The sequence below is a fragment of the Triticum aestivum genome, chromosome 1A, assembly GCF_018294505.1.
Source record: "Triticum aestivum cultivar Chinese Spring chromosome 1A, IWGSC CS RefSeq v2.1, whole genome shotgun sequence".
Lineage (NCBI taxonomy): Eukaryota > Viridiplantae > Streptophyta > Magnoliopsida > Poales > Poaceae > Triticum > Triticum aestivum.
This window is the reverse complement of record NC_057794.1, coordinates 353,407,276-353,425,760: the sequence shown is the minus strand read 5'-3', so window position 1 is coordinate 353,425,760 and position 18,485 is coordinate 353,407,276. Positions and strand designations below refer to the sequence as shown.

At 46.5% G+C, this 18,485-nt stretch overlaps 2 protein-coding genes across 2 annotated transcripts; one reads left to right on the top strand and one right to left on the bottom strand.

The window, feature by feature from the left end:
* Positions 1-9,820: 9,820 nt before the first annotated feature.
* LOC123050445 (cinnamoyl-CoA reductase-like SNL6) lies at positions 9,821-13,038 on the top strand. Its single transcript, XM_044473236.1, has 4 exons — positions 9,821-10,459; positions 11,130-11,321; positions 12,181-12,515; positions 12,629-13,038. Exons 1-4 carry the CDS (start codon positions 10,154-10,156, stop codon positions 12,723-12,725), a joined length of 930 nt encoding a protein of 309 aa, XP_044329171.1. The 5' UTR covers positions 9,821-10,153; the 3' UTR covers positions 12,726-13,038.
* A 497-nt stretch (positions 13,039-13,535) lies between these two features.
* LOC123050433 (uncharacterized) lies at positions 13,536-17,825 on the bottom strand. The gene is made up of 7 exons (XM_044473231.1): positions 17,523-17,825; positions 17,335-17,436; positions 16,825-16,933; positions 16,203-16,318; positions 15,939-16,127; positions 15,385-15,530; positions 13,536-13,893 (listed from the first exon to the last, which is right to left on the bottom strand). Exons 1-7 carry the CDS (start codon positions 17,654-17,656, stop codon positions 13,712-13,714), a joined length of 978 nt encoding a protein of 325 aa, XP_044329166.1. The 5' UTR covers positions 17,657-17,825; the 3' UTR covers positions 13,536-13,711.
* Positions 17,826-18,485: the final 660 nt, after the last annotated feature.

Sequence of the window (18,485 nt, the reverse complement as noted above, 5' to 3'; positions counted from 1 at the left end):
TCTGTGCATCAATGAGGATAAACCTCAGATCACAGACCCAGTCCGCATCATTGCTACTATCATATTTCAACTTAGTTTTCTCTAGAACACATATAAAACATAGGGAAGCAATAACGTGAGCTATTCATCTACAACATAGATATGCAAATACTATCAGGACTAAGTTCATGATAAATTAAAGTTCAATTAATCATATTACTTAAGAACTCCCACTTAGAAAGACATCCCTCTAATCTTCTAAGTGATCACGTGATCCAAATCAACTAAACCATAATCGATCATCACGTGAAATGGAGTAGTTTTCAATGGTGAACATCACTATGTTGATCATATCTACTATATGATTCATGCTCGACCTTTTGGTCTCAGTGTTCCGAGGCCATATCTGCATATGCTAGGCTGGTCAAGTTTAACCTGAGTATTCTGCGTGTGCAAAACTGGCTTGCACCCGTTGTAGATGGACGTAGAACTTATCACACCCGATCATCACGTGGTGTCTGGGCACGACGAACTTTGGCAACGGTGCATACTCAGGGAGAACACTTTTATCTTGAAATTTAGTGAGAGATCATCTTATAATGCTACCATCATAACTAAGCAAAGTAAGATGTATAAAAGATAAACATCTCATGCAATCAAAATATGTGACATGATATGGCCATCATCATCTTGTGCCTTTGATCTCTATCTCCAAAGCATCGTCATGATCTCCATCGTCACCGGCATGACACCATATCTCCATCATCTTGATCTATATCAATGTGTCGTCACATGGTCGTCTCGCAACTATGCTCTTGCAACTATTGCTATCGCATAGCGATAAAGTAAAGCAATTCTTTGGCGCTTGCATCTTATGCAATAGAGAGACAACCATAAGGCTTTTGCCAGTTGCCGATAACTTCAACAAAACATGATCATCTCATACAACAACTTATATCTCATCACGTCTTGACCATATCACATCACAACATGCCCTGCAAAAACAAGTTAGACGTCCTCTACTTTGTTGTTGCAAGTTTTACGTGGCTGCTACTGGGCTTAGCAAGAACCATTCTTACCTACGCATCAAAATCACAACGATAGTTTGTCAAGTTGGTGTTGTTTTAACCTTCGCAAGGACCGGGCGTAGCCACACTCGGTTCAACTAAAGTTGGAGAAACTGACACCCGCCAGCCACCTGTGTGCAAAGCACGTCGGTAGAACCAGTCTCGCATAAGCGTACGCGTAATGTCGGTCCGGGCCACTTCATCCAACAATACCACCGAACCAAAGTATGACATTTTGGTAAGCAGTATGACTTATATCGCCCACAACTCACTTGTGTTCTACTCGTGCATATGACATCTACGCATAAAACCAGGCTCGGATGCCACTGTTGGGGAACGTAGTAATTTTAAAAAATTCCTACGCACACGCAAGATCATGGTGATGCACAGCAACAAGAGGGGAGAGTGTTGTCCACGTACCCTGAAAGCGGAAGCATTAGCACAACGCGGTTGATGTAGTCGTACGTCTTCACGATCCGACCGATCCAAGTATCGAACGCACGGCACCTCCGAGTTCAGCACACGTTCAGCTCGATGACGTCCCGCGAACTCCGATCCAGCAGAGCTTCACGGGAGAGTTCCGTCAGCACGACAGCGTGATGACGGTGATGATGTTGCTACCGACGCAGGGCTTCGCCTAAGCACCGCTACGATATGACCGAGGTGGAATATGGTGGAGGGGGCATCGCGCACGGCTGGGAGAGATCAACAGATCAACTTGTGTGTCTAGAGGTGCCCCCTGCCCCCGTATATAAAGGAGCAAGGGGGGAGGCCGGCCGGCCCTCTATGGGTGCGCCAGGAGGAGTTCTCCTCCTAGTAGGAGTAGGACTCCCCTTTCCTACTCCTACTAGGAGGAGGAAAGGAAGGAGGACAAGGAGAGGGAAGGAGAGGGAGGAAATGGAGGAAAGGGGGCCAGCCCCCTAGTCCAATTCGGGTTGGGCTAGGGGGGCCGCGCGCCCTGCCTCCTCTCTTCCACCATTTGGCCCATGAGGCCCATTACTTCTTCTTCGTATTCCCGTAACTCCCCGGTACCCCCGAAAATACCCGAATCACTCGGAACCTTTCCGATGTCCGAATATAGTCGTCCAATATATCGATCTTTACGTCTCGACCATTTCGAGACTCCTCGTCATGTCCCCGATCTCATCCGGGACTCCGAACTACCTTCGGTACATCAAATCACATAAACTCCTAATACAATTGTCACCGAAACTTTAAGTGTGCGAACCCTACGGGTTCGAGAACTATGTAGACATGACCGAGACACGTCTCCGACCAATAACCTATAGCGGAACATGGATACTCATATTGGCTCCCACATATTCTACAAAGATCTTTATCGGTCAGACCGCATAACAACATACGTTGTTCCCTTTGTCATCGGTATGTTACTTGCCTGAGATTCGATCGTCGGTATCTCAATACCTAGTTCAATATCGTTACCGGCAAGTCTCTTTACTTGTTCCATAATACATCATCCCGCAACTAACTCATTAGTTGCAATGCTTGCAAGGCTTTAAGTGATGTGCATTACCGAGAGGGGCCAGAGATACCTCTCCGACAATCGGAGTGACAAATCCTAATCTCCAAATACGCCAACCCAACAAGTACCTTTGGAGACACCTGTAGAGCACCTTTATAATCACCCGGTTACGTTGTGACGTTTGGTAGCACACAAAGTGTTCCTCCGGTAAACGGGAGTTGCATAATGTCATAGTCATAGGAACATGTATAAGTCATGAAGAAAGCAATAGCAACAAACTAAACGATCAAGTGCTATGCTAACGGAATGGGTCAAGTCAATCACATCATTATCTAATGATGTGACCCCGTTAATCAAATGACAACTCATGTCTATGGCTAGGAAACTTAACCATCTTTGATTCAACGAGCTAGTCAAGTAGAGGCATACTAGTGACACTCTGTTTGTCTATGTATTCACACATGTATTATGTTTCCGGTTAATACAATTCTAGCATGAATAATAAACATTTATCATGAAATAAGGAAATAAATAATAACTTTATTATTGCCTCTAGGGCATATTTCCTTCAGGATACTCATCCCAATCTGAAGCCAACTGTTCAAGCCGGGTGGGAGCCAAATAGCCACAGTCCATCGGTCAGTGAAGTCTGCGCCAATCTCGAGGCGCTAGCTAATAATTTGGGCGACTGGTCCAAGACCACTTTCGGAAGTGTCAGAGGAGAGATTCGGACTTTAAAAAAGGAGCTGGAACACTTACGGAGGGACAGCTTGCGGACGGGACCTTCTCATGCAGAGGTAAAGATTAACGATCGCTTAATCGAGCTATACTTAAGAGAAGAGCTGATGTGGAGGCAACGATCTAGAGTTGAGTGGCTTACGGCAGGGGACCGTAACTCTCACTTCTTCCATATGAGGGCCTCGATGTGCCGGAGAAAAAACTTGATCAAGGCGTTGCAACGGCCAGATGGGCAAGTAACGGATGATCCTACAGAAATGCAACAAATGGCCCTTGAGTTTTACAAACAACTTTATACCTCTGAAGGAGTACAGGGGGTAGCAGATGTGCTTCAGCATGTGCGAATGAAAGTCACGCCGGCGATGAATGATACCCTGCTGGCCCTGTATGAAGAGAAGGAAGTTAAGACCGCGCTCTTCCAGATGTTTCCTACCAAAGCTCCGGGGCCTAATGGTTTTCCAGCACACTTCTTTCGGAGACACTGGGATATCTGTGGAGACACGGTGACCAAGACAGTTTTAGCTATTGTGAAGGGAGAGGAGAGCCCTGCAGCCTTGAATGATACTATGTTGGTGCTTATTCCAAAGGTATCAAATCCAACGTTACTATCTCAATTCCGTCCAATAAGTCTATGTAACGTGTTTTACAAGATTGCTTCAAAGGTGCTTGCAAATCGTCTTAAGCTCATCCTCCCGGATATAATATCAGAGGAGCGATCGGCCTTTGTACCGGGGAGACTGGTAACATAATTTCAGCATACAAGTGCTTGCATTTTATGAAGAGGAACAGGTCTAAGAATAATAGCTATGTGGCGTTAAATCTTGATGTGATGAAGGCATATGATCGTGTGGAGTGGTCTTACTTAAGATCAATGATGGAAAAGTTGGGTTTTCCAGCACCATCGATTTCAATTGTGATGAATATGGTGAGCTCAGTATCATTTTCTGTTATGTTCAATGGTGTGAAGTCAGAACAGTTTAAACCCACAAGAGGTATTCGACAGGGAGACCCGATTTCTCCATATCTTTTCTTGATAGCAGCGGAGGGCCTTTCGCGCCTTTTAAAATCCCATAATCAATCATCCCAGCTCAGCGGCATTAAGGTGGCACCGTCGGCCCCGACAGTGAATCACCTTTTATTCGCGGATGATAGCCTGTTGTTCTTCGGGGCAAGTGTTGATGGAGCGGAAAAGGTGTCAAACCTATTGGATACTTCTTGCTCGGTGTCTGGACAAAGGATAAACAAAGACAAATCTTCAATTTTCTTTAGCAAGGGCTGTCCCGAGATAGTTCGCAACGCTGTTAAGGGCTACTTGCAAGTTCCTAATGAATCTTTGAGTGACATGTACTTGGGCATGCCTACTGATGTGGGCCACTCAAAGAAGGGGACTTTCAAATATTTGAGTGACAAGGTCTGGGACAAGGTGAAGGGCTGGATGAGTAAATGCATATCAGCTCGTGAAAAAGATGTCCTTACTAAATCTCTGGCCCAAGCTATCCCTGTCTACTCTATGTCATGCTTTAAGCTCCCGAGAGGTTTGTGCGATCACATAAAATCCATCATTAGGAAGTTTTTATGCGGGTGCAAACAAGGAGAGCACAAACCAGCTTGGGTATCTTGGGACGTGATGACTAGGCCGAAGCACCTGGGAGGGCTCGGCTTCAGAGACCTCGAACTTTTTAACCTTGCTTTGTTGGCACGACAAGCATGGAGGCTACTTCAGGAACCAACAAGTTTGAGTGCGAGAATCCTCAAAGCAGCTTACTACCCCGACAAGACGATACTTAGTGCCGAGCTGGGATCTAGACCTTCCCAAATTTGGCGCGCTATCCTGGAGGGGCGGGACTTAGCCAAGCAATGAATTATCCGCAGGATTGGTAATGGACAAACAACGGACATTTGGGCTGATAATTGGGTGCCAAAGGAGATGACGCCGCGCCCCATCACTTCGCTAGTGGCGAACCCTCCTAGGTATGTGTCGGAGCTGCTATCCCCGGCTACAGCTTCATGGAATGAGACACTGGTCCGAACAGTTTTCCTGCCAATTGATGTTGAAGCCATCTTACGGATCCCGGTCTGCACACACAACATTGATGACTTCTGGGCTTGGCACCCGGATAAAAAGGGCAGATTCGGCGTTGAGCTCGACTTACAATTTTTTTCTTAAAACGAAACTGCAGAGGGAGGAGTGGCTGCCGGGAAGAGGTGGATCATCTAATGCTGAGCAGGACGAGAAATCATGGTGTTCCTTATGGAAACTCAAGATCCCGTCGAAGGTACGAATTTTCCTCTGGAGACTTGCCCATCATTCACCGCCAACAACGGATATCTTGAAGAGAGGGAATATGGCAGAACAAGATGCTTGTCCATTATGCGGATGTCAGGATTCATGGAGACACGCTCTAGTTGCATGCACTATGGCACGCTGTGTATGGGCTTTGGCAGATGAAACAATGGTTTCCCAAATGTTTGATAACCTGCAAGCTAACGCTAGGATCTGGTTGTTTGAGCTGAATGAGGTGATGGACCAGGATAGTTTCACAAGAATGGTGATTACGTTATGGTCTATTTGGTATGCCAGACGAAAGGCTATATATGAATCAATCTTTCAGAGTCCGCAACAGACTTCGTGCTTTGTCAACAACTTCATCGACAAGCTCGGTTATGGGAACGCTCTAAGGGAACATCAGATAACACGCACGGTTGCGTCTGTATCTCGAGAGAAGTGGTTGCCACCCCCCCCCCCCAGTGGCACTGTGAAGTTTAATGTAAATGGTGCAGTTGTTGGGGAACGTAGTAATTTCAAAAAAATTCCTACGCACACGCAAGATCATGGTGATGCATAGCAACGAGAGGAGAGAGTGTGATCTACGTAACCTTGTAGACCGACAGCGGAAGTGTTGTGACAACGCGGTTGATGTAGTCGTACGTCTTCACGATCCGACCGATCCAAGCACCGTTACTCCGGCACCTCCGAGTTCGTGGCACACGTTCAGCTCGATGACGATCCCCGGGCTCCAATCCAGCAAAGCGTCGGGGAGGAGTTCCGTCAGCACGACGACGTGGTGATGATGATGATGTTCTACCGACGCAGGGCTTCGCCTAAGCACTGCAACGATATGATCGAGATGGAATATGGTGGAAGGGGGCACCGCACACGGCTAAGGAACGATCACGAGGATCAACTTGTGTTTCCATGGGGTGCCCCTTGCCTCAGTATATAAAGGATGGAGGAGGAGGAGGCCGGCCAAGGCTTGGTGCGGCCAGGATGTGGAGTCCTACTAGGACTCCAAGTCCTAGTAGGAGTCCACCAAGAGGGGAGGAAGGGAGAAGGAAGTGGAGGAGTAGGAGAGGTGGCTGGCCCCCTTTTCCCTAGTCCAATTCAGACTAGAGGGGAGGGGGGCGCAGCAGCCCCTTGGCCCTTTCTCCTCTTCCCACTAAAGCCCATCAAGGCCCATTGCTTCTCCCGTAACTACCCGGTACTCCGAAAAATACCCGAATCACTCGGAACTTTTCCGATGTCCGAATATAGTCGTCCAATATATCAATCTTTACGTCTCGACCATTTCGAGACTCCTCGTCATGTCCCCGATCTCATCCGGGACTCCGAACTCCTTCGGTACATCAAAACTCATAAACTCATAATATAACTGTCATCGAAACCTTAAGCGTGCGGACCCTACGGTTCGAGAACAATGTAGACATGACCGAGACACGTCTCCGGTCAATAACCAATAGCGGGACCTGGATGCCCATATTGGCTCCTACATATTCTACGAAGATCTTTATCGGTCAGACCGCATAACAACATACGGTGTTCCCTTTGTCATCGGTATGTTACTTGCCCGAGATTCGATCGTCGGTATCTTAATACCTAGTTCAATCTCGTTACCGGCAAGTCTCTTTACTCGTTCCGTAATATATCATCTCACAACTAACTCATTAGTTGCAATGCTTGCAAGGCTTATGTGATGTGCATTACCGAGAGGGCCCAGAGATACCTCTCCGACAATCGGAGTGACAAATCCTAATCTCGAAATACGCCAACCCAACATTTACCTTTGGAGACACCTGTAGAGCTCCTTTATAATCACCCAGTTACGTTGTGACGTTTGGTAGCACACAAAGTGTTCCTCCGGCAAACGGGAGTTGCATAATCTCATAGTCATAGGAACATGTATAAGTCATGAAGAAAGCAATAGTAACATACTAAACGATCGGGTGCTAAGCTAATGGAATGGGTCATGTCAATCACATCATTCTCCTAATGATGTGATCCCGTTAATCAAATAACAACTCTTTCGTTTATGGTTAGGAAACATAACCATCTTCGATTAACGAGCTAGTCTAGTAGAGGCATACTAGTGACACTATGTTTGTCTATGTATTCACACAAGTATTATGTTTCCGGTTAATACAATTTTAGCATGAATAATAAACATTTATCATGAAATAAGGAAATAAATAATAACTTTATTATTGCCTCTAGGGCATATTTCCTTCAGCAGTGATGAGATCCCGACTGGGAGGAGCCGTCGCAGCAGTATGCAGAGACCAGGGAGGTTTGTACCTGGGTTCATCAGCGGTTGTCTTTCAAGGTATTAATGACCCACTAACTTTGGAGACTTATGCTTGTCGTGAAGCTCTGGCTCTAGCTGAAGACCTGGCGGTTCAAAATATTTGTGTGGCGTCGGACTGTCAAGAAGTGGTGAATGATATCAACAGGGGCACCGGAGGCCCCAATGCTGCGTTGGTGCATGAAATATCGAGTCATTGTAATAGTTTTATTTCTTGCTTTTTTATTCACAAGCGTAGGAACTATAATTATGAGGCTCACAATCTCGCCAAGTTTGCTTGTACCCTAGACCTAGGTAGACATGTTTGGTAGGACCACCCTCATGATCCAAACCTTGTACTCCCTCCTTCCATCTAAGACTAGCCACAATAGGAGTAACTTAAGCAGTAACATTGAGTCCAACTCAGCAAATTTGCTTGTGTGGCAATGAGTTAACGATGAGAGATAGTTACAGTAACTTAGCTAGTTACTGTAACATCACATGTCTCAATGCAATATGAGTCTATAACCTAATAAATGAACCTTTGCATGACACTACACTTATGTTACTACCCACTATGAAGGTAGTAACATAGTCTAGGAATATGTGTATGTTACTAGTGTATGTTACTCTCGATTGTGATAGTCTAAATAGGGCCTAATGCGTTTTTCAAGGCGATGTTTGACCAAATGTTAAAGCAATAATATGACATGCAATTTACACAAAGCATATGGTCAAATTCGTATGTGAAAGGAGGTTTCAATGATATAATTTTCACATTATACAACTCATGTACTATTAATCTTGTCAATAGTCAAAGACGGTCTTAAAAAACGCATTAGACCCTACATAGATGGAAGAAGGGAGTACCTATGTCGACAATCTTGAATGAATAAAGATGGCAAGATTTCTAAAAAAATGATACAAAGGGGCACGACCTCCATGTGGAGAGGGCATCAAGAATAGTACTTATATCGAGACTGAGTCTCTTCCTCGTTTCTCATGATCAACAAGGATCAAGTCCACTTATGACCGATGACGAGCGTACGTACGTGGCTGCCAGAAGACCACTTGAGACCACCTCGTTTCTCATCAAAACACAGTATGGCCCTCCTTGCTTAAAGTAGAGTGATCACGATCGAATGACACCTGTTCGGGCGGAAAGGAGTTTGACGATCCATATGCGATTTTGTTAAGGGTCTGTTTGGTTTCAATAAGTCACCTGACTTATAAGTTAAGTGACTTAAAACTAGTGACTTATAAGTTATGCTTGTTTGGTTTTCACCTGACTTATAAGTCATCTGAGCACATCTTTTCACCTTGCTTTTTTTATGTAAAGGTGATGGGACCCATGCAAAAAAGGATGACTTATAAGTTTTAAGTTAGGTTGAAGCAACTTATAACTTATAAGTTGGGGTGACTTATAAGTTGAATCTGTTTGGCAAAATAAGTCATTTTTTTTACTTTTCGACTTATAAATTGATTATTTATTTGAAACCAAACATGCCTTAAGAGTATCGTAGTATACTGGGTAGATAGAGGTAGAGGCCCTCCTGACGCGTGCGTGTACCCGCGCGGCGCCATGCGATGGTGGCGCTGCCGAAGAAGAAGAAAGAGGGTGGGGGGAAGGAATCGCGGCAGGGCAGCTGTAAACTGCTGGCCAACGCAGGAGCCACTCTTCTCACCAAACCGAGCTAAATCCCGCCACCGTCGGCCAAGAGGTCAACGCCTCCCGATCCGGAGCCGAGCCCGTCTGTCGCAGGTGAGGTGCATCGAATTTGCGTGCGTATCCCAAATTCCAGCGGACGGAGGGAGACGGATGGGTGCACGCACGAGCCACGCACGCGCGTGCGTGCGTGCAGCTGCGCGTCGTTGGGGAGACAGTTGGGCGTCGCCCCGCCCCCGCCGCAGCTGCCAACTACCCGGCACCTGACCCTCTTCCCCCCTTCCGTTCCCCAGCCAAGCCAAGTCCGTTGCGTCCTCCCTCATCTTTCGCTCCTGAGACCACCACCGGAGGCGAGGGGAGGGAGGGCAGAGCACGCACCCACACCGCACGCCCTTTGGATGCGGCTGACCCTCTCCGGCCGGGCTGACCCACCACCACCAGCGTTCCTCTTCCGTCCCCGACTCGGACACCCCCTGCCCGCTACAACTCCCAATCCGGCTCCAGCTCCCTCCCCTTTATATACCCACCGTCTCCCTCTCCTCCTCCCATCACCAGTAAAGCAGTAAGCAATTCCACTCCCGCCGCCACCTCCCTCTACTCCGGCGCTCTCTCGGACGCTCCGGCATACATACGTACTTACAAGCGGAAGCAGCCAGAGCCAGCCATGTGCCCCGGGGCGCCGGTCGCGGCGGCGGCGTCGGACAAGAGCGTGTGCGTGATGGACGCGTCCGGCCCGCTGGGCCAGGCGCTCGTGCACCGCCTCCTCCGCCGGGGCTACACCGTCCACGCCACCACCTACGGCCGCTCGCTCGACGCGCTCGCGCTGCTCGCCGCCGCCGGCCACGACGAGGACCGGCTCAAGCTCTTCCGCGCCGACCCCTTCGACTACCACTCCATCGCCGACGCCGTCCGCGGCTGCTCCGGCCTCTTCTGCATGTTCAACACCCACGAGGACCAGGCCGGCTGCGACGTGAGTTGATCTTCCAATCACCAATCACAACCCCTCCTCTCCTTCCTTTCCTCCCTCCCCGCCATTACTACTAAATTAGTAGAAGTAGTTTCAAGAAAGAATCATGGATGGATCGATCGTGCCGTCACATCGGGTCGCTTGATCCCCATTCTCTTATTTACCCCCCCCCCCCCCCCCCCCCCCCCCCCGCAAGAATCTAATCTATCCCCGATCGCCGGATCGGCCTGCCTGCCATGTTGCAGTGGCTAATCGGTTGGATAAGTAAGAATTCAGAGAAAACACTGGCGCTACTGCCGTACCACTGCGACAGTACAGTACAGCTAGTCGTTGAGCATCTACCACTATTTCTTCCTTTCTCCTTGGCGTGAGCTGGGCCTTAATGGCACAGCTCATCCGCTTCCTCCCGCTGCCCCCTCCACCACTGGTACTACTCCAGTGCAGCAGCATTAACTCTGCTCCAAACCTCTGGCAGGGGAGAAGCCGCTAGGCCTTTCCCGCGCCGCGTGCATTAACGCCTCCGAATGGAGGCTTCACCACACACACCACACAATACACACAGCTGGTTCTAATCAAGGCTGTGCCTGCCTGCCGCCAATTAAGCAGACCGTTGGGTGCTAGTAGCTGGTTAATCAATTATATTAATCTGAGTGGCTGATGGATGGTGGTGCAGGAGGTGATGGTGGAGGTGGAGGTCCGGGCGGCGCAGAACGTGCTGGAGGCGTGCGCGCAGACGGTGACCATGGAGCGGGTGGTCTTCACCTCCTCCGTCACCGCCGTCGTCTGGAAGGACGACGACCACAAGCCCGTCGACGCCTTCGACGAGCGGAACTGGAGCGACCTCAACCTCTGCAGGAAGCGCAAGGTAATCAATCAATCAAGCGCTGCAGCTTCTTTCTTTTCAGCGCAAGGGCAGAATCTTGTTACGAAATCCAACAACTAGTGAGACAGTCTTGTTGCGAAGCCCAGCAAGCATGTCTTGCTACGAATCAATCCAACAACTAGTGAAACAGCCTTGCTGCGGAACCCAGCACGGAAAGAAAGCGGGCCACCAGACCCCGAGAAAGCAACGCAGCAGTCCCGTCGCTCTTGGCGTTAATTATCCGTGTGCAATACAAGCGCCTAGCAGCACTGCATTACCAGTCAGAAACCTGTACGTGTCAAACTCAAACTTCCAATAAGTGGATGAGGCTAGTAAGAACCGGCTTCCCAACTGTGAAGATTAAGACACAGAAAGAGAGCTACTACAAATAATGTAGTCGGCCCCCGCAAGAAAACAAATACTGCTGTATATGTTCTAGTAACACATCCTAGTCCACACAAAGATCATCCTTGCTTTGAATATTTGATTATTATATATAGGTGCTAATTAAGCAGATGGACAAATGGCACTTTTAAATTGCTCCAGCTACTTATTTCTCGACGAGAACTGGTCCTCTGTTTCTGAATTCTGATGAGAAGCAGTGTCCTACTTGTTGGGGCCATCCACTACAGCGGCCCCATGTTCCCGACATGTTTGCCAAAATGCCAAACGCAAGCTACCAGCGTCTCCTCGTGCAGCTGTCACCAAAGTTGCATGTGCAAGCTTGGAACAATGCTTTCACAACACACACACCCTTTAGGACAGCAGCGCAATCACAATAGTTATTACTGGAAAGACACACATTTTACTTGACGTATAGCTTCTTGTTTTAATTACTGTTATTACTGGGGGGTTGGTGCAGTTGTGGCATGCGCTGGCCAAGACGCTGTCGGAGAAGACGGCCTGGGCCTTGGCCATGGACAGAGGGGTGGACATGGTGGCCATCAACGCCGGCCTGCTCACCGGGCCGGGGCTCTCCTCCGCCCACCCCTGCCTCAAGGGGGTCCCCGAGATGTACGAGCACGGCGTCCTCGTCACCGTCGACGCCGACTTCCTCGCCGACGCCCACGTGGCCGCCTACGAGTGCCCCACGGCCTTCGGCCGCTACCTCTGCTTCAACAACGTCGTGTGCCGGCCCGAGGACGCCCTCCAGTTCGCCCAGATGCTCACCCCGTCCGCTCCATGCTACCCGCCGAGGTACACACGCTTCTATGAATTAGTACTAGCATTTATTTCAGCTCAAAAATTCTAAGAAAATCCGGTGAAGTGTCTTGTATCCTGACTGACCTGTGATGAACTTTGATTTGCAGTGATGAGCTGAAGGTGATCCCACAAAGGATTCAGAACAAGAAGCTGAACAACCTGATGGTGGAGTTTGCCAGTGCCATATACGGGGACTTGGATTAGAGAATCACTAGTTCATTGATTTACATCTCAAGGGCAGCTAGGGTTGTATTCTTTATGTACCTAAATATCTGTATTCTTTTTCCTCCTGAAAAGGGAAATATGGTTGGTCAGATGTACAAATCTGTACAAGGCCAAGCATGCCGCATGTATTCCACCACTCTTACCAGGATGGTAGGAGCATTTGAGCCAGTGCTTAGCAATGTAGTAGTAATCCTTAGGTCCAACAAAAGGGAAAATAAGTCCACAGTTATGTTACTACTGCCTTGTACAGCAGCATTATATGAATATGATGAACAAATGTTGAAAGCTTCAAGGGGTGAGATAGATATGAGTTGTATATACATTAACCATATGAAACTGAAACTTTTGAAAAGCTTGGTGTACATGGTTTGACAAACAACGTCAAGTAAACAAGTGATAAAAATCAGCTGTCAACTACATATTCATCTGACAAAAAACCATCCTAAATCGACAAAGCTCATACTTAACATTCACAGCATCACCATCACTGGTGGGCCATACAATGGCGGTACATCGACCGGCGACCGGCACCGTAGAGTGAAGCATGCAGAGCATCATTGCATACGTCATACTACTCGACACACAAAGAAGCGTTCCAGATCCATCTTGCCTTTCCGCCAGGTGGCTCCACAGAAAACGACAGTTCAATCCTAGGCTCCAAACCCCCATAGACAAGGAGAGAGCAAAAGAGAGTGGACCAACCATCCCTCACCAGCAATGCCAATACGGCTGAGGGGTTGAGATTTCAGCTGCAGACTTGCAGTTGCAGTCTACACACACTCACCTAAATCTCAACAACAAGAAACATATTCTGTTATTCATTCATGTAATTCATGTTCAGTTACATCTTGACTTGAAAATAGGGATGGATGTACAGAGGCAAGAGAAACACATCTCTTCTGAGGGAGCCAGAAAGTTTGGAAACTGTAGCACACCCAAGATACTGCGCATGAAATTTCTACTTACTAGGCGCTCAGTGTCACGGAAGCAACACTCGACAGCTTGAATTTCCGGACTTTCTTGGAGTGCAACGGCTGGAAATGAATCTCGGTGTACTGCTTCACGGAGATCTCTTTCCATTCTGAAGATGAAGTGCCCTCAGCTCGGTAATCTCGAGGAGAATACAGTATTTGGACTCGCGACCTGCCTGTATTTGCGCAAGGGACAAACCAAATCAAACAGATGTGGCTCATTCAAATTGATTAGAGCATTTTAGCCAGCAGATTTAACAGAAAAAACAAGCCATGCTAATTATTTTGGATACGGATTATGTTAACTGATTAAATCAATGTAGTGAAGCAAAATAGAGAATTAAAACTCTCCTTGTGGTTGGTGCTTAAATAGCATCTTGGAAGAGGATAATTTGATCAGGTGATGTTGGAAGGTGATGAACATTGAACAATGAAAATAAATGCAACTAAGACAACTGATCATATCTTCTATACATATCCATTAGGAAAGTATGTCTAGTGTGAAAATGTGTTCTTTTAATCCTGTTCAAACACCAGAAAATGCTCAACAATGGTGAGTGGTCAAACAAGTTCGATAAAAGTAACAATGGTTCCTCTTTTTCCAAAGCCATTCTTATCTGATCCTTCCAAAGTAATTATCTCAATCTGCTGTCAGACCGATTTTTGGGGCTTGTTACAGAAAGAATCAGGGCGTCTGGTGTATCATGAAGGTGCTGTGAGTATCAAGAAGGTGGCCAATGGGATAATTAACAAGGGCCAAGACGAATGATGACTTTGAAGAGACTGTTGATGTTTCTCTTAATTATCTGATGAGACCCACCCATGGGTGCTGGCAGGGTGTTGCAATAACCATATGTGAGGTCTTCTGTGCTGCAGCTAGGGGGTCTTGTAAGTGATCTAAACACTCTTATACTTTTTTTACAGAGGGAGTAATATACTAGCGTAGTATTGCAATTTTTGTTATGATGCTGTTGTGAACCTCGATTCACAACAGGATAACTACCGTGCTTAAGATATCTTAGACGGCATGGCTCCAGCCTCCAGGGGATTGGTTGGAACATACATCGAGATGAGAATGTTTAGAAGAATAGATTGTTTTATTGCATGATTCATTAATGAGATACATAGCATCGTTTCCTAATACAATACAGACCCCTTAACAGATTAGGGTCACTTTATCATAGTCTTCCTAATAAAGCACTAATTCCTAAATGGAACCTGACCTCCCTCTATTCGGCCACCCTGCTGCTAGTCCAAGACGTATGCCTTTTGTCAAATGCTAGTCACATTGTGGGTATTTAGCAGCCTGGGCGGATTAGCTGTTTAATTTATTTTTTCTTGTGAACTCATCTAGCATGTTTAGTTCCCTTTTCTAAGAGAAGGAATTTTTACCTTCTGCTCGATTGACCATATCACTAGAGCTTTCTTATAAAATAAATTCCTGTACAGTACCAGGATGAACATATCCATAACATCTACAGGCCTTTCATGCATCTATTTTCTTTTCATGCATCGATCTAGTATTAGGCATTAGTATATGTGCCAAAACTACTTGAAGCACAACCGTTTCCCTGCCAACCTAGAGCAATAACAAATCACAGTACAGAATATGCTAACATGGGGAGTACAAAACAGAATAGCAAGAAGACACAGTACACAGGGCTTACCAAAACCTCCAAAAAGAGTTGATTTCTGGATGACAAATCGGCTAACTTTTGATCTCTTCACTTTTTTCAGGAGTGGCATGTCTTCATGCTTGCCTTTAAATTCCATGAATTCACCAAGGACATTTTTGTCCCCTCTGAGTTCCAGCCTAGAAAAGGGCAGTGCAACTATAAAAATATAACCAGAGGTTCTATGTGCTCGTGTTGCACTGAACTGCAATATAGTACTCCCTCTGTCCCGTAATATAAGAACGTTTTTCAAGCTAACAGAACGTTTTTCAAGCTATGTTAGCTTGAAAAACGTTCTTATATTATGGGACGGAGGGAGTACATACTAACAATATTTACTGATTGCAAATAGCTAAATAAAAGAATAATCTGAAGGTTGCTTCTTAACAACCCAAATTTCTCCAACCAAAATACAAATGGCATGAGATCTTTTTTTCTCATGATATTCCTGCCCGTCCCTCCCTAATGCACCAGGAAAGACAATCGGAAGAATAAGGGCAATGGAAAGTTTAGAAGAAAATAAAAACCATTATGGTGGTGTATTTTACCTGTCCCACATAGGCGACGTGCTGAGAATAGAATACAGATTTTGGAGTAACGAATCTTGGATGTCGCTTTTGTTTCCATGAAATGCACCTTTAATCCATGTCGAAAGTCCACCTTTTGTGTCTGCCTTAAGATCTTCCCATTGATCGGACGAGATAACCTCCGGTTGAAGATTAATAGTGTATGATGGCCTGATAAAGCACAACACAACTGAGCAACCATCTAAGGGCAGTGAAGCAAAAAAAAGTCATGTACAGAGAACTAACTTGCAGTTGGGATTTGGAAGTACAACTCTTCCGTTTACAATCCCGTTAGGCAGTGTTGCCCCCCTCTGCTCCAAGTATGATTGAAGATTGGCAGCTATCCTACTGACTTCTAGTACCTATGAGAACAAAATTCAGCAAATGAATTGACAATAATACAACTCGTACTGTTATTATGTTACAAACAAGTGATGCGCAGGAATCAAACAAGAAAAAGTAAACTAATAGAGTCATTCGAGTTTTGATTGTGAGTATTCCTTTTTCCACTAACTAACCTGCAGTTGGGATTTGGCAACATAATGCAAATGATCTTATTATTCAGAACACAATAAAAAGTACAAACCGTCAATTTCTTGTTCACTGTAAAGAATATCCCTCAGGAGGTAGCAACAATATACTACTTGACATGCATGACCCACTGTCCCATAACATTGTTTTCTCACAAAAAGTACAAGGCTGTGGTAAGACAACAGTTGCAAAACACTTTGTGATTTGGTGTCTTACTGCGTAAGGCAGTTACATTCACTCGGTGGCTCCCTAGCTTACACTAAGTTCAATAATTAAAAAGCTATTACAACAACAATTCTGGAATGGTTAAGCAAAATGGAATGTTCAAGTTGCATACCGGGTTTGGAATAACCTCCTTCTTGCGCTTCTTTTCGGTGAACCAGTTACCATCCTTGTCAACCTCAACAAAACCAGAGACATTGTTGATTGCCACCACCATGACCTCCCTGTCGCCAAAAAAGATTTAGACTCTTGCTTTCCACTTTGTACCATGCGACAGTTCAGTCAGTCGAATTAATTGACGACGATATAATGAATTGGTTAGGTGATATGTAAGATCTCTGGATGCAGTCATTCACATCAAGGCTCATATGATCGAGTACATGATACCGCTAGTAAGTATGTATGTTACACCAGCTAAACACAACATTCAGCAAGCACAGGAGATATAGACAGATACATGAACAGATCCATCTGAAATGATGGAATAGGCTGTGAGGAGTGTCTGTTCTAATCTCTAGCACTATTCGAGAGCTAGAACAATAAAATTCAGCGGAACGTGCACAAACCAGAGGCAGAGCGAAGTGAGCGGGGGAGAGGGAAGGAGCGTGGGTGGTCGCGGGCTGACCTCTTGGTGACGAGAACGACGTCGACATGCTGGCGCTCGCCGGCGTCGGGGTCAGGGATGCGGAGGCCGACGAAGCAGCGGCCGCCGTAGAGCCTCTCGAGCCTGGAGCGGAGATTGAAGTTGAAGGGATTGATCATTAGGGTTTACCGAGGGGACTGGATGAGGGGGCGGGTTGCAGGGATGGGTACCTGGCTGCGACGGCGAAGCAGAGATCGGAGTGGGAGGAGTCGAGGCCGGCGAGCTGGTCGAGGCCGTCGTTGGAGAAGAAGACGGCGCGGATGAGCTTGTAGGCCACCAGGCCGCACAGTATCTCGACCCACATGGCCGCCCGCCGCGGCGATCGATCCACGATGCTAACCAGTGGAGGAAGGGGAAGGGAAGGGGCGGTGGAGGAGGAGGATGAGATGCTTCGCTTTAGGGAATGGCGGAGGCGGTTCAACTTTTGAGAAGGATTGGAGGATGGGAGAAGAGGGGGGATCCAGTAATTATCAGACTGCGAAATGGAATTTCTTCTTTCCTTCTTTTCCCCCGTTCCTGATATAATTTTCTTTATAAAAGAACTAGAGAATTTTCTTTATATGCGTTGCAGCAAGGCACCATATTTTCTAGGGCAAACACCTTGTAATTTACCAGCCATTTTATTGTGTAAGTCTGATAATTATATCTGATATTTTCTAGGGCAAACACAATATTCTCTGGTAGCTTATTATATAGCTTACCAAAGAAAATATGATTTTGTTTGGTAAGTCTATAAAACATGTGCCAGTTAAAAGCGATTTAAAAAAATGGTGGAAAAAGATCAATAAAATCATAAATAAAGAAGGTGGGTGGGGAGAAGTATGAAAGACAAAATGAACGACATAAATGAAGGAGGACTTTCCTCCATCATCATGCTCACGTCCTGGGCCATATTGAAGCATCGCAAACGGATGCATCTTCGATGGCCGACAACTTTCCGTCTCCCGACTCGTCTATGAGCTTAAGGATGAGACGTGATTATGGGCCAAAGTCGGAGCCACGACAATGATGAATCTACTTCCGAAGATGTAGCCCTTTTGTTGTTTGGGGCTGAGCAACCCCTTTTCTTCTGCTCTAGTGCAATGCCATGTCACGTACATGTTGCAAGATGGACTAGTGTCCATCTTGTTTTC